Consider the following 19,413-nt stretch of genomic DNA (forward strand, 5'->3'; position numbering starts at 1 on the left):
GCGAGGCCGGCTTGTAAGGAACATGTGGTTTTGGTGGACTGGGAGAACCGAACGTAGGCTTGCTCGTTTCCACCGCAGACCTTGTAGAGCACACACCACTCTCCCACATCGTGCAGAAAAGCAATCCGGGGCACCGAGTGCTGGCAGAGTCAGGACCCAACTGGAGGCTGTGGTCTGACCCGCTGTCCTCGCTCTTTGGGAGACGGGTCTCCTGGTTCAAGTCTTGCCTCTGCCTCCTGTTTACCGAGCATCTCTTTGAGCCTCAGTCTGCCTGCCTGTAAAACGGAGCAGGAATACCTGCTTCTGAGCGGGCTCCGTTTTGAGCTCCTGCCCGACATTCTCTTGGAAACACCTTGTAAGACCGTTTCCTCCTGGCGCGGCCACTCCCCCAGCCCCCTCCCTAGTGTGATCTTCAGCAACCTGCCCAATTTCTCGATCTCAGTTTTCTCACCTGTAAAGTGGGAATGAAGAAAAACCTACCTCAATAGGGTTTTTGTAGGGATTAAATGCATTAACATTTGCAAAGCTATTAAAACAGTGCTTAGCACATAATAAACACTCAAGTATTAGCCATTGCTGTTGTTGTCATCTGCAAGACAGTGACCAATTTCAAGACATCACATTATAGAGGTGCATAACAGTGGCCCCCCTTTGGGGTCCAGGGTTTCATGAATTCAGCAGAGATAGGCCCACCCTGTGCCCAGCTTGGGTTGGATCCTGGCGAAACAGCAGGAACAAGACAGATGTGGTCCCAGCCCTTATAGAGGGTACAGTCAGACCTGGGAGGTGTTACACTACACAGTAAATAGTGATGTGATGTGGGGACACAGGCGACTGCAGCACTGAACACGGAGAGGTCCTAACTTGGCCTTCAGGTCAGGGTCAGCTTCCAAGCGGAGGTACCAGCCAAATGGCGGGGAGCTAGCTGGGTAGGATGTAGCTATGGTGTGATGCTGGGAAGCCTTGCAGGCAGTGGGAATAGCTTATTCAGAAGTACAATGGAAATAGCTGTGCCTGGCTGTTGTGTGGGGTATGTGGGGACCTTCATCTGACCAGAGCCAGGTGCCTGGGACTTGTTCTTGGGGAGCTCTGCAACCAGAGGGCTTCTCTCACTAGTACTCAGTGGGGCTGAGGGTGTGGGTAACTCCTTGGGCCTAGGAGCTCTACCTAGCAGGTAGCAGCCTGCCCTGCTCCATCCCTGGCTCCTAAACGCCCTCTTTCCCCGTTTCCTATCCCCCAGGAGGAGGTATCTGAGAGCAGCTCAAGCACGGACCCCCTGCCCCATGGCTACCTTCCTGATTCATCTTCTGTGTCCCATGGGCCAGTGGCAGGGGTGACAGGTGGCCCCCAAACTCTCGTGCACTCCAGCGCACTCCCAGACCCCAACATGCTGGTGTCCGACTGCACGGCTTCTTCCTCAGACCTGGGCTCAGCCTTTGACAAGATCATCGAGTCCACCATCGGGCCAGACCTCATCCAGAGTAAGTCGGGGAGAGGATGGCAAGAGTCAGCCTCCTGGGGCTTCCCTGCAGAGTCCGGAAGAACCATCTCTGCTTATCCCAGCTGTGCAGACACGGGAAAATAACTCTCCCACTCTGAATGTGCCACATGGCAACAGTAACTCCCGCCTCATGGCGGTGAAATGGTGTGAGGATTTAATGAGGCAGCACGGTCAAGTTCTTCGCATAGTGTCTGGCGTGTAATAAGTGCTCCTTAAATACAGAAACAGTAACACCTAACTTTATACTGAGGTCTGTTCTAAACACTTCATATTCAGTAGCTCATTCATCTTCCCAGGAACCCCAAAACTCAGGTGCTATTATGATCCTTGCAGTGTAGATGAGAAATCTGAGGAACAGAGGATGTAAAATAATTTACCCACTGTCACTAGCGACTGTTGGGCCATGAGCTCAGACAGTCTGATTCCAGAGCTCACGATTTCCCAAACGGTACCTGCTGTTAACGATGTGTGTAAAGGAAAAGCCCTGGGGTGGTCTGGAAAGCCAGCCCTGAGGAACTGGGGCTGGAAGCGGGCCTTAACCTTGGGAAGATTCAGAGGGGAAGGTGGTCAGAGGTGAGGCAGCTGGGATAGCCAAGGCATCTGTCTGACTGTAGGTCATCATGGCATCAAACCAGGCTTTCCAATAGCCCTGCCTTGGGTGGATGGGGAGGGGGTAGGCATCTGAGGCTCAGAGGGATGATGCAGCTGGTGTGAGGTCACATAGGTGAGCCAGAATGAATGTGGGCAATGACAATTGTCATTGTCAGCTGGGAATTCCCTCCCCACATCTCTATCTAGGCTGCATAACTGTAACCAGTGCTGAGGATGGTGGGGCCGAGACCACACAGTACCTGATCCTGCAGGGACCAGATGATGGTAAGACGCCAGGCTCCAGACCCAGGAAGCCCTGCAGTGGGCTGACTAGGGGAGGAAGGCTTAGCCACAAACTCACTGTGTGATCTGGCCAGTTTAGCCACTGCTCTTGGCCTCAGTTTCCCCAGTTACTCTTGTAGGGAGCTGGGTTCTAGGATCCCTGGACCTGCCTGAGAGGGACAGCTGTAGCTCATGGCCAGCCTGCCCCTCATTTCCCTTCCCTCTGATTCCCTCACCAACCCCCAGGTGCCTCCATAGCATCGCCAATGTCCAGTTCCACCCTAGTCCACAGCCTGGCAGCCATTGAGGCCCTGGCCGACGGCCCCACATCCACATCCACATGCCTGGAGCCATCTGAGGAGGCACGGGGTTCACCCAGCTCCCCAGCACAGCCTCCCCCAGCCTCCGGCACTGAGGAGCCAGATCTACAGAGCCTGGAGGCCATGATGGAGGTGGTGGTAGTACAGCAGTTCAAGTGCAAGATGTGCCAGTACCGGAGTAGCACTAAGGCCACACTATTACGCCATATGCGGGAGCGGCACTTCCGTCCAGGTACGTTGATAGCAGCCTACCTGGCTGGGACTGCATAGGTGGGGATGGGGTGCTGAGAGGCAGACATGGAAGCTTGTCTTTCCTCCCCCCCACCCCCAAGCAGCAGCAGCAGTAGCAACTGGTAAGAAGGGACGTCCACGGAAGTGGGGTACCTCGACCAAGACCCAAGAGGAAGAGGCACCAGAGGAGGAAGACGATGATGACATCGTAGATGCCGGTGCCATTGATGACCTAGAGGGTAGGCCACATGGCTCCCAGGTCTGCTACCTCCACCCCCATCAACAAATACTGGGCTCCTCTGGCCCTCATGGAGAGCCAGGAAAACAGAATTGGCACAGACACAGCCACGGGTGCTTCCGTATAAGACAGAGGAGTTGGGTGCTGGGATCAGAACCTCTGTGTGTAGTTGTGCAGGCTGTGCACTGAAAAAGCACCAACCACAACTAAGAGGGCCACGTTCACATTTATCCAACAGAAATAGAATGCAAACCACATGTGTACTTTTCTTTTTTGTGGACATATTTTTTGGTTAATCTCCCCTGAGGATATTTCTTCCATTGATTTTTAGAAAGAATCGGGGGAGAGGGGGAGAAGAAACATCGGTGTGAGAGAGATGGGCTGGGGAATGAACATGAACAGGCAACCAGCAATCAAAACGGGCTGACACTAACTGCTGAGCTACACTGGCCAGGGCTAGCCATATATATATATATATATATATATTAAGTTTAATTGTATATCTTATTTACCCAATATATCTAAAATATTTCAACATGCAATCATTATAAAATATTATTAGTTGTTTTACTTTCTTTTTTTTATACTGATTTTTAGAATCTAGTGTGTATTTTACAGTATGTCTCAGTTTAGGCTAGGCACATTTCAGGGGCTCGATAGCCACATTCGGCCAATAGCATCTGCATTTTCATAGACTGTATCTTGCACAGTCATAGCATTTATAGACTTGAATGTTTATTTCAACTATTTCTTAAGAGTGTCTGTAAAGTGTCTTTAGGAAGCGGTGCCTTTTTCTAAATCATGCCAAAGTGCTGTATAAGCCAATGGTAGGTGTCAGGAAAGGTGCAGAGGAAGGACTGCAGGAGCCTGGAAAGGGATGTGCACAGTCAGCCATGGGGAGGGCTGTCTGGAGGAGGCATCACTGGTGGGCATGAAGGAGGAGTGGGCAGGGATGGGGAAGTGGGCCTCTTTCCAGGGGAGCAGGGCAAGGGATCAGAGTTGAAAGGGTGGGTCCAGCATGATGCCCACCTTCTCTCACTGTCCCCACAGAGGATAGTGACTACAATCCAGCAGAGGATGAGCCCCGTGGCCGACAGCTGCGGCCCCAGCGCCCCACTCCCAGCACACTGAGACCCCGAAGGAGGCCTGGCCGGCCCCGGAAGCTGCCTTGCCTGGAGCCCTCAGACCTCCCAGAGGGTGAGACTTGGTCGTGGAAGGGGCCTTGAGGGTGAGGCTGAGGGGTGACCTCCTTCCCTGCTTGCCTCTGTGGAGTCCTGGCAACAGTGTCCTGTGCAGAGCAGCGTGGCTCAAACCAGGGTGGCCGGCTGGCCTCCTGATAAAGGGGAAATCCCTCTGAGACCAGGCTTGAGAAACCCTGAGTTAAGAAAAGGCACCTCAGCTTTATGAAAAGACTGTTCGGTGGTACGTTGTCACAGAGCAGGAGGAGGTTGAGTCTTTATAGCTGAACTAATAAGATAAGTTTTAAGTATTATTATTGAAATAACAACAAAGTTGCGGCCTGAGACTGTCCAAGGAGCACAAGCTTAGAGCATCACAGCCTGGGGCACCTCGTGGCCATTCATGCCAGCTCTGCCATGTACTGTCTGTGTGACCCGTAGCATGTGACTTCGCCTCTCAAATCCCCTTTTTGTAAATGCAGGTGACGGCACCTGTCTTAGGATTGCTTTGAGGCATAAATATACAGAAAAAGCCATGTGGTAGCTGTCTCTGTACATGCAGTTTGGAGGAAATTGTTTTATTTTTTAGTCTCTTTTTAAAATAACTTTTTACTGAGATATATGTTTGGAAAAGCACAACTAAAGTGCATAACTCAGTGAATTTTCAAAGTGACCACACCTGTATGACCTAGCACCCCAATTAAGAAACAGAATGTTACCAGCATTGTCTGTGTCATTTTTAATTTTTAAAACATTGTATTGAGCTATTGTTGATGTGTTTGAATATATAACACTCCTGTCGGCCCTCCAGCCACCCTAGAGAAACCAATGTTAAAGGGCTGCTGTTGCTTCCCGGACTAGAATGTTCTCATGCGGTCACTAGATAAGCAATTATCATCTTCATTTGCCAAATGGGGAAAAAGAGACACAGAGAGGGACTGGCTTTGCCTAAAGATACACAGCAAGTCAGTGACAGAGCTGAACCTAGCACGCAGGTCTCCTGACTGATAGGTCCCCAGGTCTCTGACTGCTGCCCCCGACTGTCACACTTATGTCGTGCCGTGCTGCACTCTAACCACCTGCGGGCTGCATCTGTGCTGTGACCTGACGTGGCCGTTCGTGGATGGTGGCCGTGTGTCGGGGGAAATATTTGGCTGGCCTGTGTCACACCTGTCCACATCTGTCCTGGTGTATTGTGGCTGATCTGTGATCTGGCATGTCTGTGGCAGGTATGGAAGGAGAGCCTCTAGTGAGTTCCCAGAGTGGACAGAGCCCTCCAGAGCCACAGGACCCCGAGGTACCCAGCTCCTCAGGCCCAGGTCACCTGGTGGCCGTGGGCAAGGCCGATAGGGTTCCTGTGGAGCCCAGTGTGAGCCAGTCGGACGCAGAGAACGCAGCACCCACCTGCCAGGAGGAGCCCGACACCCCACCCCGCCGACGTGGCCGACCCTCCAGACGCTTCCTAGGCAAGAAATACCGCAAGTAAGGGGAACAGAGATGGGGGTCAGGGACACAGCCAGACAGCCCCAGCCCAGCCAGACCTCTCCTCAACACCCTCCTGGCAGGTATTATTACAAGTCACCCAAGCCGCTTCTGAGGCCCTTCCTGTGCCGCATCTGCGGCTCCCGCTTCCTGTCCCACGAGGACCTGCGTTTTCATGTAAACTCCCACGAGGCCGGAGACCCCCAGCTCTTCAAGTGCCTTCAGTGCAGCTATCGCTCACGCCGCTGGTCCTCGCTGAAGGTGCGCCACAGCTGGAAAGGGGAGTAGCTGGGAAGGGGAAGGCACAGGGCACTGGAGGAAGGGAGGCTGGATGAGAGAAGGCAAAAAGCCTGGTGGCACCAAGAGGGAGTGGAGGTAGAGGGCCTCCCCAGGCACCCTCTCCTGCTGTTTCACGGGGCACGTGTCTGGGCTGCCACGGGCGGTTTTGCAGATCACACACTGCCCAGCAGCATGGCATCTTCAAGTGTGCTATTTGTGTAGTAGACTTCCTAGATTTGCTTGTTCACCACCATTGCCAGCAGGTGGCAGTAAAGTTGGTTTTATCTAATTCAGTGTGTTAGGAAGTTTTCCAGCAGATGGCAGTAATGTGTCCCATGAGAGGGGCCCAGGCCTTGCAGGCCACTCATTTCATCTTGGGGCAGCCCGAGGAGGTCCCTGGTAGGTGTCAACAATCCCATTTTACTGACCAAGGAACCACAGCTTGGCTGGACCAAAGTGAGGCAGCAAGTTGGCCATCATTGGGGGCGGGGGGTCCTCAAGGAAAAACAGCCAGAGCCCTTGTGCTCTCTGCACACAGTGCTTCCTCAGACAGGGACCTTTGACCTGGAAGTTTTCTCTGGAAACACAACGGTGGGGCTAGGGGTGGCTATCCCATCTTGCAGTGGGGAGGGCATAGGCTGTGGAGTTGTGGTGCCTGCGTTCAACTTCAAGTTCACAAGGTTACTGTGGGACCTCAGCAAGTCCTTCTCTCTGAGCCTGTTTCCTCCTCTATCAAGTGGTCAGCAGAACAGGGCCTGGTGCAGAGCAGGTCTGCTTGTTGGGGGGGTCCCCAGCCCTCATAGGCCCCAGCGCTGGCAGCACTCCCTCTTTCTTAGAGCCTGCTCCCACGGCAATTCTAGAGCTGTGGGCATAGGTGAGGTGTGGCAGGAGGGGAATATGAGCCCCAATCCACTATCCCTATGCCTCTCTTGCAGGAGCACATGTTCAACCATGTAGGCAGTAAGCCCTACAAGTGTGATGAATGCAGCTACACCAGTGTCTACAGGAAAGACGTCATCCGGCATGCAGCCGTGCACAGCCGGGACCGGTCAGTGGATGTGGGTGGAATGGGGACAGGGTGGGAAAGTGGGAGCTCAGAATAACAGTGGTTCCAGTTAGTACCAGCTCAGGGCCAGGCCTATTCACAGCACATTATAGACAGTGGGAAGGCAAGGCGATTTATCCCTGATCACTTGGCTCAGACAGAGCAGGAGGAGGGCCTTGAGGTTCCTTATTTAGTCTCTTCCCTGCTACAAGCTTTAATTTCCCTTCTATAAAATGGAGACAGACATTGTTGAGGGGGTCTAAAGATTTTAAGACTCTTGGTCAACATTCATCTTTCGTGGTACTGAGAGAGCAGACTTGGGACAAGTACATGGCGAAACAAAAAACGTTAGGAGCCTAGTGATGGCTCTCTGAATTAAAATTAGATCTGCAGCTTCAGGAAGTTAGCTTCACAGGAAGGAGGACCAGTGAGCAGAGGTTGGATACAGGGATTCACTAGATAGATCTGTTAACAAAAATTAATTAAGCGATAATTTTATTGTGTATGAATTGCAAATCAGAGAACACAGTCCTCAGTATGAACCAAAGACTTGCAGGGTTCTTTAAAGGAGAAAAGTTGCCCTAACCTGTTTAGCTCAGCAGATAGAGCGTTGGCCTGCGGACTGAAAGGTCCTGGGTTCGATTCTGGTCAAGGGCACATACTAGGGTTGCGGGCTCAATCCCCAATAGGGGACATGCAAGGGTCAGCCAATCAATGAGTCTCATCATTGATGTTTCTATCTCTCTCTCCCTCTTCCTTCCTCTCTAAAATTAATAAAAATATATTTAAAAATAATTTTAAAAGTAAAATAAAAGTTGAAGGGTTGCTAGTGAAACAAAATTATAAACTTAGATTATTGGTTTTGTTTTTTCATATTGATATATATAAATGTGTCAAATCAACAGTTTCCCCATCTTACATATTCATTTTTTGATCAGTCATAGCAACTGGATTTTTCAACAGCGGCTGACTGGTCAGCAAGTGGGGCTATGATGCAAAAATCCAACTGTTGGGCCACATACTATGTTGTATAAGTTCTTACAAGTCCTCAGATCTGAAACCATGTGTGTGGGAAAGCCAGCTCTCCAAGGTGCTTACAGGTTTTCTTAAGACAATAAAAAGGTGGGGAATTCTGTGTCCAAATAAGGTTGGGGACACCAGGTCAACCAACTAGTACAATAGCATTCTTTCCTGTGGGACTTCTCAGAACTTTAAAATGCAAATGTATTTTGTGACTGAGAGGAAGACTACACCATTCCCAAATGTAGTGAAGTGCAGACCTTATTTACAGAACCCTCTTAGCATTTCCCCCAGCAAACTAAAAGAAAGGGTCTTGGGTGGGTAGTCGGGACACTCAGGGCTGAGACTGGGTCTAGGCGTATTGGGTGGGCTTGGAGAAGCGATGGTCTAACTCCTGTGCTTTCTTCTCCAGGAAGAAGAGGCCAGATCCCGTAAGTCTGGGGCCCTAGCCTGGGAAGGGAGCCTGCTACAGAGCTGCTGTGGGGGTGGGGCCAGGAAGCCAGATCTTACCATCTGGCCCCCTCTGTCCCTCCTCAGACCCCGAAGCTGAGCTCCTTCCCCTGCCCCGTGTGTGGCCGTGTCTACCCCATGCAGAAGAGACTCACACAGCACATGAAGACACACAGCACTGAGAAGCCCCACATGTGTGACAAGGTAGGTGGGGCCAAGGGCTGGGCAGGGGTAGGGGCAGGAGGCCTTCCTGGGTGATCCATCACCCAACTCAGCCCTCCCTTACAGTGTGGAAAGTCCTTTAAGAAGCGCTACACCTTCAAGATGCACCTTCTCACACATATCCAGGCTGTTGCCAACCGCAGGTATGTCCCTTGGGAGGCCTTTGGGGCTGGAGCAACCCCCACCTCCACCCCACTGCTGAACTGCCCTTCCTCTGACCACCCCCAGATTCAAGTGTGAGTTCTGCGAGTTTGTTTGTGAGGACAAGAAGGCCAAATGCAGCTTTTGCCCCTATCGCACCTTCCGCGAGGACTTCCTGCTATCTCACGTGGCCGTCAAGCACACAGGTCAGGCCAGTCACCCCTCCCTGTCAGTGCTCACCTTGCCCTGGTCCCCAGTCAGACCTCTTCCTCCTCCTCCCCTAAAGCCTTATGAGCAGCTGGAACCCCTCCATTGTAAAGGGAACCCCCTTTGCTGGGGCCATTCTAACCTCAGCTCCAGTTCCAGCTCAGCCCACTGCTCTCAGGGTTGCCCTGGGCCATCACTTTCTCTCTCTGAGGCTTTTATAAAAGTGAGTTCCACTTGTTCCCTGAGCCCTGTCTGTGCTGGGCGCTGGGCTAGAAACGGGTCTTAGAGAGGCCCTGCCCTCAGGACATGAAACCACAAACAGCATCAGTCTATGCTTGCCCCGTGGAAGGTGTACAACAGTTGGTTTTATTCTCCTTGGTTCCCAGCCCTCTGGCGGGCACACTAGGGAAGATTAGAGAAAGGAAGTCAGGGGCTCCTTCACCAGATTTCTGTCTTCCTGGGAGCTGGTGATACACAAGAGGAGTGTGTGATCATGTGACCTTGAAAGTAGGCACTGGCAGGAAGGCTTGAGTGCGGAGGGCGAACCAGGTTTGTTTCTGTCCTGGCTCACCACCATGGAGAGCGCATGTGTTTGAGCTCAGGAAGGAATCGGGGAGTTGGAGAGGTCCTTGGGGTGGTGAAGGTTTCTCTGGGAGGATGGGTAAGGGGGTGGGTAGGCATAAGCATCCCCCCACATGTGCCTACAGGGGCCAAGCCCTTTGCTTGTGAGTACTGCCACTTCAGCACACGGCACAAGAAGAATCTGCGCCTGCACGTGCGGTGCCGGCATGCAAGCAGCTTCGAGGAGTGGGGGCGGCGCCACCCGGAGGAGCCCCCCTCCCGCCGTCGCCCATTCTTCTCTCTGCAGCAGATTGAGGAGCTGAAGCAGCAGCACAGTGTAGCCTCTGGACCAACCCCCAGCCCCCCAGGACCTCGCGAAGTAAGCTCAGCCAAGCAGACAACAGACAGAAAGGGCTTGGGGCCTTCACCAGGATGACAGTGTGATGTCACCTCTCCCAGCATCCTCATTTGCACAATAGGCGCAATAAAGTGACCCCTGCCTCTCTGGATTGTGATAAAGAGCAGCTGAGGTGTAGACATGCCAACCCTCAGCTCAGAGTAGGGTGGCTTTCCAGTGCTGGTAATGGAAGGGGACGGTATCAGCAGCTCAGTTGTGGTGATAGTTTATTTTCTCGTATAAAGGAAGTCCAAAGATCACTCCAGGGCTGGTGTGGCATCTCCATGGTCTGTCATCAGGGACCAAGCTCTCAGTATTTTTTTCACAGCCCTCTTAGGAAAACCCCTTCCATCTTTGTGGTTGCCTCATGCTTCATTAAAGCTGTAGGAGCTCCAGCCTTCCTAGCCACATCCTAGGCAAGAAGCAGGGGAAGGGATCGGGGAAGGGCAAAAAGGATGTCTACCATCTATCCACGTGTCTTCCTTGTGAACTTTACCAGAAACTCCTGTTCAGCCATGTGACCACACTTTACCTAACAGCAAGAGAGGTTAAGAAATAGTCCTGTAGCTGAGAATGTAACCTCCCAAAGATGGGCCATCACCATCACAATGTGCTGATAGAACACAGGCTCTGGAATCAGTCTTGTGTTCAAGTCCCAATTCTGCTACTCACAAGCTGTGAGATCATAAGCCAGATAGTTCACTTCTCTGAGCCTCAGTCAGTTCATCTGTAACATTGAGCTGTTAATTTAAAAGTAGTTGTGAAGATGAAACAAGCCAACATATATAAAATGCTCAATACAAAGGAGGTACTCAGTACATGGCACTGGAATCTGAGCTGCTCTCTCTCAGGATTGGCCATATCCCCACCCTGCAGATTCCCCCAGAGGTAGCACCTTTCCAGTCACCTGAGACGCCCCCACTGCTCTGTTCTGACACCCTGGGTGGCGCCACCATCATCTACCAGCAAGGTGAGCTCTGAGGAAGGGTGGGAGCCTGGGTACTGGGCATGGGCAGGGCTCATGCTAGAAGATGGGGGAGGGTGTGGGTGCCAGTTTTCCAGCCTTTTCTAAGTCTCAGGTCCCACCAACCCAGGAGCTGAGGAGTCAACTGCCATGGCCACACAGACAGCTTTGGATCTGCTGCTAAACATGAGTGCTCAGCGGGAGCTGGGGGGTGCCGCCCTGCAGGTGAGCCACCTTGGGACCTCCTCTTCGCTAGACATTGGGAGGAGAGGAGAGTGATGAAGTAGACATGCCGCACCCGCAGGGAGCTCCCAGTTAGTGGGTGACACCCAGCGGGCACATGCACAGGAGGAGCAGCAGCTGTGCCAAGGAGGCTTCAGGAGCGCAGGGAGGTCAGAGGATCTCCCACACCATTCTCCAGAGTCACGAGCAACCTCTGCAATGCTGAGCTGTGTTCACTGCTTCCATGCCCTCTGGGGTCCTGTTCTCCTAGCTCTGTGGCCACCCTGTTGTGCCTGTGGGTCTGAACTAGCCTCCCTCCTAACCTAGTGCCCTCATTCATGACACCTCCTACAACCTGAGGATTCCGGGGCCGTCTCCATCTCAGACCTCTGTCTTGTCCATGCACCTCAAGCCCACACTCTCCCGAGTTCATCATCAACTCCCTCTTTCATCCAGCTGCTCAGGATCCCCTTCCCCCATCTCCTCTCCCTCTGCACCTCCTCGCCCTTCTACAGGCAGGGAGGAGTTTGTGTGCCTCCGTCTCCCAGCCCCTTGAAAAGATGTAGAGTATGTATTTGAGATGATAAATTTCAATAACTTGGAGCAATAACATGCTGCTAGGAGCTGGGAGACAGACAAAACTCCATGGAGGAGAGAGCCTGTGTAGGCTTTAGCTTGAGGCATTTGGGGGTGGAGAAGTTTTACATTTTTATATAGTTAAGTGTATCAGTCTTTAAACGTTTTTGCCTTTAGTATTCATCCCTAGGAAGGCCTCCTTCACCCCAAGACTATATAAAATTCATTTGGACTTTCTTCTTAGGGTTTCATTTTTTCACTTAAATTTTCACTCCATTTCATTTTTGGTGTATGCAGAAAGGTCGGGAACTAACTTAATATTTTTTCCAAAAGTTGTCCAGTGCAGTATATCAAATAATTTTCCCCAGTGGTTGGAAATGTCCCCTTTATCATTCTCTAGATTCCCACACACACTCACCTGTCTGCTCTTCTCGTGCCAGTATAATGCATTTTTTAAATTACAAAACTATATGCTTGTAAAAAAACAAAATGAACATTATGTTCTACAATAAGGTGAAAGTTCTTAACATTCCTCCCTTCCCACTGTTAGCAGGTTAATAAGCATTTCTCCAGTTTTGTCCGTGTGCACAATAACAGACTTTTTGTTCCTTAAAAAATGGGATCACACTAGTCATCTCATCAACAACCTGTTTTCTTCACTTAGCAGTGTCGGGGGGGGGCTCAGCCTGACAGGCACATACAGGTCTCCATCTCCACATCACGTCTCCACATCCTCCCGTCAGATAGGTGTCCGAACATTTACCTCATCATTCCTTTACTGGTTGGGTTGTTTACAGTTTTTCATTAACTCAAGGCAGTGTTTTAGTGCACATACATTTTCAGGTGCTCATAACCTTTTATTAAAAAAAAAAATAACAAAAAACCTCCTAAAAGTAGAATTGGTGGGTCTGCAGGTATAAAGCCTCACAAAAAGATATGCCAATTTATATGACACCCCTAGAGCATGTTCCTCCGCTCCTGCCAGCACTGGGCATCGTCAGGCTTTATAAATTCCTTCAATGTCACAGAAGTATACTTCATGGTCATAATTTATAATTTTGCGATCATAAATGAGATTGAACTTCTGTATGTTCAATGGTGGTCTGTATATATACATAGACCATTTTATTTCTTCTCTGACTTACTTGTGGGTGTCCTGTATCAATTTTTAAATTAAATTGTTAGTCTTTTTTATTATCCCTTTGCAAGAGCTCTGTATATAAAGGAAGTCCACCTTTTATCTCTCATATGAATTGTTAAATCCCAGTCACACACCAATTTCTTTGTTTCCTGATTTCATTTTATGATTTGTTTTGTTGTAGCTTGTAGCATATTTCTGTCATAATTAGAAAAATCTCCCTACCCCAGGATTATAAAATTATCCACATTTTTTCTTCACATATTTAGAGTTTTATTATTATATTTAGTCTTTAATCCATTTGAAGCAGACTTTGGAGTGAGATCTAAGATCGCACTCTGACTTTATTTTTTTTCTTAAAGTGGTTTGCCACTTGTCCCTCTACCCCAAGATTTCTCAACCTTGGCACTGTGGGCCAGATGATTCTTTGTTGCGGGGCCATCCTGTGCATCCTAGGATGTTTAGCAGCATCCCTGCCCTCTACCTGCTGGATTCCTGTTGCACCCCGCCTGCCCCCAATTGTGACAACCAAAGAATGTCTCCAGACATTGCCCAATGCCCCTGGGGGGCAGTATTGCTCTACCCTGTTCTTAAGTGTAATTCCAGTAGCTGGGTGGGATCTGGAAAGGCAGGCTGTGTTTCGGTAGGAACACAAAGTTGGGGTTGTGCAAATGAGTGCCAGCAGCACTGGGTCTGCCCAGAGCCTGGGTGAGCTTTGAGATAGAAAAGAGCCTTGAACACTAGCTTCTTTGGCACAGACCTGCTCAGATGCATTGTGCCGTTGCAGGTGGCCGTGGTGAAGTCAGAGGATGCGGAAGCACGGTTAGCATCCCCCGGTGGGCAGCCCTCAGCAAGTGCAGCTCCACAAGTGGTAACCCTGCACGTCGCAGAGCCGGGGGGCGGTGTAGCTGCTGAGAGCCAGCTAGGCCCCCCTGACCTACAGCAGATCACCTTGGCACCCAGTCCATTCGGTGGGGCTGGGTACAGTGTCATCACAGCACCCCCTATGGAAGAGGGGACATCAGCTCCTGGCACACCCTACAGGTAAGGCCTGCCACCTGCAAGGTCCCCTTCAGCCAGTTGTAGTCATGCTACAGGGAGTCAAGGGGTCCCTGCCCATTCACGCCTAGTTGGCAGGAAGTAAAAATCCTAATCTGTATATATAAAAAGCCAGCGATCGGAATGCTGTAACTACCAGAACAACCGGTTGCTATGACCACCGGTCACTATGATGCCCACTGTGGCCAGTGTACCAGCCTCATCATGAGTGGGGCTGGCAGCCAACCTCCTGCAGCCCCTCCCCCCATGGCCCTTGATCAGCCCCCACCACCCCTATCAGCCTGTGGACCCTCCCCCAGGCTAGCCCCGCCCTGATCAGCCCCCACACTAATTGGGGGTGAGGCCAGCCAGCCTGTAGCCCCTTTCCATGGCCAGCCCTGCCCCCAATTGGTAGCCCCGCCCCCAATTGGTTGCCCCACCCCAATCAGAGGTGGGGCCTGTTGGCCAATTGCCCATGGCCCCTCCCCCATGGCCAGCCCAGCCTTGATTGGGCACTGATCAGGGTGGGTGGGCCAGCCGGCTGACCTCCCACTATCGCCCAGCCCAATCTGCCCCAATCGTTGGCCGGACCCCACCCATGCACAAATTTGTGCACTGGGCCTCTAGTGCATACATAAAGTGATTGGACCATAGGGGAGTCGTACCTTTCTCAGGAGGTCAGAAGTGATCTTTTGACTGCTTAGATGTTCCAGGCACTTGAAATTTGTGAACTCACCTATACACCATTCCTGTGAGATCCACATTTCCCTCGTTTTACAATGAGGAAACAGACTAAGGAGGTTTAACACTCCTAAGGTCAGCCACATAGGTGAGGATTTTAGCTCTGCTCCCTTTGGTTCCAAAGTCCTTGTGTTCTGAACGATTCTTGAAGGTATTTTCCAGTTCTGACTTTTGGAATGAACTCAGGCCCCTTGCTGGAATTGGAGGCCTGGCATCTGCTCTTGGCTTCCTCCACATTGAGCAAATTGGGGGCAGAAATATTTATATCTCATATGTTGACCAAACCCCTGGGCAATCTGAGGAAGCCCTGGATCCAAGCACCAAACTGTAGTTGGGATGGGAGTCTGGATGGCTAGGCCTGCACCTGGGCAGTTGTCTCAGCATCTGCCCTCTACTCTTGGGCTGTGGGTCCCTGTCAGCCCCGCCTCTCCAACTGGACCAGATTTAGGCTGGAACCCTCAGGCCACCCACCCCCACTCTCCACCATGCCCATCAAGGGGCAGGATTACCAGTGGTGAGCAAGACAGTACTCCGCACACGGCACGAATGACAGAAGAGACAGTAGAGGTTGGGCTGGCAAAGGGCGGAGCCAGGATTTAATCCAGAGGTCCATCTGTGGTGCAGTCACCCCTCGGTTGATGACTTTGTTGGGGCCCTCTATCCCCTCCTAGTACCCTGACTCACTGCTCCCCTCCTCTCTGCCCACAGTGAGGAGCCCCCAGGGGAGGCAGCCCAGGCTGTGGTTGTGAGTGACCCCCTGAAAGAAGCTGGCACCCACTACATCATGGCAGCCGATGGGACCCAACTGCATCACATCGAGGTGAGGCTGGGTAGCTCACCACGCCCCATTTCCTTTCCCATCTCTCCCTCCCTCAGTGCCTCATGCTCCCGTCTCCACAGCTGACTGCAGATGGCTCCATCTCCTTCCCAAGTTCTGATGCTCTGGCCTCTGGAGCCAAGTGGCCTCTGCTGCAGTGTGGGGGGCCACCCAGAGACGGCCCTGAGCCCTCATCTCCAGCCAGAAGCCACCCAGTGGAAGACCCCCAGGGCTCTGCCTCCCCACCTCCTACAACTAGTAAAGCCCTGGGCCTGGTAGTGCCCCCGTCCCCACCATCTGCAGCGTCAAAGAAGTTTTCCTGCAAGATCTGTGCCGAGGCCTTCTATGGCCGAGCTGAGATGGAGAGTCACAAACGGGCCCATGCCGGGCCGAGTGCCTTCAAGTGCCCAGACTGCCCTTTCAGCGCCCGCCAATGGCCTGAGGTCCGGGTAGGTGCTGCTCCCTGTGCCTCTGTTGTCACAAACCTTGACTGAGCACCCCCTCGACCCAGCCCTCTCTAGTCAGAGATAACTCGGCAGGTTTCTCAGGCTGCTCAGTCTGGGGGGAGACCAGACATGACTGATGCCTGACAGTGTCTCCAGAGTGAACGATGCACGTGTCCTGGGGACTTGGGATGCTAGGAGAGGTCATGGAGGAGGTGTGCCCGCATGCGTCATGCTTAGGGAAATTCGAGTCATTTAGAATACGGAGGGTTGAGTTCAAGGGATGTTCTGGGGCAGGTTCGTGATCCAGTTTGGGGGCCTCCCTCCCAAAAATCCCTTCACCCAAGGATTTCGTTTTCAGATCCAACCATACACTGAATCCTCACACTACCTCAGTGAGGGAGGGGAGAAGGGCCCAGGGCCCTAGAACGTCAGGGCTGGGAGAGATGGTCAGAGGTTCCTTCGTCCGGACCTGTACTCTTAGGGATAAGCTGAGTCTGAGAGCAGGGACAGGATTTTCACAGTGACCTCATGACAGAGCCTCTGGCTTTCCCCAGCTATACAGCACCAAATCTCGGTCTGGTTTGTACTCTTTATCCAGTTCCTCACAGATCCACCTCAGAGGATAGGTTCCCTGACTGCTATCTGTGGAAGCTGTCTGTCCGGACCCAGCTGATGCCCCTACTCTGCCCCTTCCGCAGGCCCACATGGTGCAGCACTCAAGCCTGCGGCCCCACCAGTGCAGCCAGTGCAGCTTTGCCTCCAAAAACAAGAAGGACCTGCGGCGGCACATGCTGACCCACACCAACGAGAAGCCTTTTTCATGCCACCTCTGTGGGCAGCGGTGAGGCTGGGTATAGATAGGCTGGGGCTGCTGGGCGTGCATGGTAGGGCCACCCCTGAGCCTTCGTCCTTCCCTGCAGTTTTAACCGGAACGGGCACCTCAAGTTCCACATCCAGCGGCTACATAGTCCTGATGGGAGAAAGGCAGGGACCCCTACTGCCCGGGCCCCAACTGGGACCCCCACCCAGACCATCATCCTGAACAGTGATGACGAGACACTGGCCACACTGCACAGTGAGCTGCCCCAGGGGACCCAGGGTATACCAGGGACTTGAGCCACTGCCCTAGAAAGCACCCTTGGGCCATGGTGGGGCCAGGGCATTTCAGACTTCCCCGGAGCCCCTGAGTGGAACATCCTCCCCTCTCTGCCCAGCCGCACTCCAGTCCAGTCATGGGGTCCTGGGCCCAGAGCAGCTACAGCAGGCACTGGGCCAGGAACACATCATCGTGGCCCAGGAGCAGACAGTGACCAATCAGGTGAGAGCCTGCACTGGGGGCCCTGCCTGCAGGTCAAGGGAAGGGGTGGGGCACATGGAGAGCTGAGGCTAGAGCTGGCTTGGCTGTGACAGGAGGAAGCCACTTACATACAAGAGATCACCACAGCAGATGGCCAGACGGTACAGCATCTAGTGACCTCCGACAACCAGGTGAGCTGCTGCTGAACACCTCAGCTGTGAGTGCCCCTCTGCCAGACCCCACATTGGGGAGAAGCAACACTTTCCAAACCACCCTTCCCAGGATGAGTGCTTGCAACTGCCAGTGGTGTCCTTGGCCCCCCTGCTGTACCATCCTCACCGAGCTCTTGATGAGCAGGCCCTAGCACCTGCCTCCTCTCCACCTTTCAGGTACAATACATCATTTCTCAGGACGGAGTTCAGCACCTGCTCCCTCAGGAATATGTTGTGGTCCCAGAGGGTCATCACATCCAGGTAGGCCAGGCCTAGGGTGAGAGTGGGATGTGAGGACGGACGGACAACCTCCTTCTAGGATCACCAGGTTGGCTTCCTCTTTCCAGGTACAGGAGGGCCAGATCACACACATCCAGTACGAACAAGGAGCTCCATTCCTTCAGGAGTCCCAGGTAGGGCCCTTGGGGAACCAGGTGAAGCTGGGGCATGGGTAGGCCACGTCTCATTGGCTTCTCCCCTCCAGATCCAGTATGTGCCTGTGTCCCCAAGCCAGCAGCTCGTCACACAGGCCCAGCTGGAGGCTGCAGCACACTCAGCTGTCACAGGTATGGTGCTGGACCCTGAAGACCATGGGGCCCGGGCCTAGCTTCTGGGGCCTCAGCTCACCATCCTTTCCCCTCCCCTGGCAGCAGTGGCTGATGCTGCCATGGCCCAAGCCCAGGGCCTGTTTGGCACAGAGGAGACAGTGCCCGAACACATCCAACAGCTGCAACACCAGGGCATCGAGTACGACGTCATCACCCTGACCGATGACTAAGCCCCAGGGGCACAACACAGACCATGGATATTGGGGCTAGCCCTGTTGGGGGTGGAGGGAATCCACCAGGACTCACCTCCCTGCTCCACCTAGGATCTCCAGATACTGAGCAGCCAGCATCCTGTCACTCCAAGGGAGCCAGACCTGTGCTATGGGGGTTGGGGTGGGGCAGCTATGGGCACCAGCCAGGACATGCTGGTTGCCCCAGCCTGCGGGCAGGCTTTGGAAAAGAAATTTATTTTTGTTTGGATGGACCCACTGGCCTTACTCTCAATAAAGGGACCAGAGTCCAGCCCTAGCTGGCTCACTTTGTCCACTTGCTGCTACAGCCTGAAGCAGGCAAGAACGTGGGGAGAAGGAAAGGTGGAGCCTGTTACAGCCACAAGTGGGGACTGAGGTGGAGGCAGCCAGCCTAGCCTGCAGTGCATCCAGCCTGGCCTCTGTAAGTACAGTGGCCCCACACAGCCCGTGAGGGCCCCCAGCTTCTCCCCCTGGACCCCCGAGGAGCAGCCTGTGATGGCTCTGAGCTGTTTTCTCCAGAACCTTGACTTGAGTGTAAAACACACCTGGCTGCCCACATACTGTGGTGGTTCCAAGGCCAGCAGGGGCGTCTAACTTTCTACCTGGGCATAGCTGCCAACCCTCAGCTCCCCACACAGATTAGCACAGGCTCAATTCTGGGAGTTAGGGACTTACCAGATAGATGGTGCAGGGCTCTGGACTCCAGACCTGCTGGGCACGGGCTGAGGCCACCAGGGCCCCAGTTGTGGGACAGCATGGTGAGGAGTTAAGACACTGGAGCCCTGGGTTGGGGTGTTAAGGCCCAGGGGTCATGAGGTGAACCTGGACGTACAGAGGTGTGATCCCAGAAGGCTCCAGGTTCCTCAGCTTTCTCTGCCCTCAAAACCCTCACTCGTTCTTACCGGATGGTTTCTATATTTACTTTTACAAATGAAACAAGGTGGCATAGAAGGTGGGGAGAGGTATGGGGCCTATTTACAGGGGACTTGGAGTTTGAGGTGGGAAGTTGGGGCGGGGG

General features: G+C 52.8%; 1 protein-coding gene across 1 annotated transcript; it reads left to right on the forward strand.

Annotated features, from left to right (window-relative positions):
* Window positions 1-1,032: 1,032 nt before the first annotated feature.
* On the forward strand, window positions 1,033-18,672 carry ZNF335 (zinc finger protein 335). Its single transcript, XM_006773562.2, has 27 exons — window positions 1,033-1,062; window positions 1,175-1,481; window positions 2,300-2,377; window positions 2,621-2,926; window positions 3,027-3,164; window positions 4,214-4,360; window positions 5,571-5,823; window positions 5,907-6,084; window positions 7,038-7,150; window positions 8,580-8,598; window positions 8,705-8,821; window positions 8,906-8,982; window positions 9,068-9,186; window positions 9,895-10,127; window positions 11,022-11,115; window positions 11,240-11,334; window positions 13,833-14,089; window positions 15,533-15,644; window positions 15,725-16,090; window positions 16,786-16,928; window positions 17,008-17,162; window positions 17,302-17,405; window positions 17,498-17,575; window positions 17,774-17,857; window positions 17,944-18,009; window positions 18,081-18,162; window positions 18,247-18,672. The coding sequence occupies exons 1-27, from the start codon at window positions 1,033-1,035 to the stop codon at window positions 18,372-18,374; spliced, it is 3,879 nt and encodes a 1,292-aa protein (XP_006773625.1). The 3' UTR covers window positions 18,375-18,672.
* Window positions 18,673-19,413: the final 741 nt, after the last annotated feature.

The sequence above is a fragment of the Myotis davidii genome, unplaced genomic scaffold, assembly GCF_000327345.1.
Source record: "Myotis davidii unplaced genomic scaffold, ASM32734v1 scaffold827, whole genome shotgun sequence".
NCBI classification, from domain to species: domain Eukaryota; kingdom Metazoa; phylum Chordata; class Mammalia; order Chiroptera; family Vespertilionidae; genus Myotis; species Myotis davidii.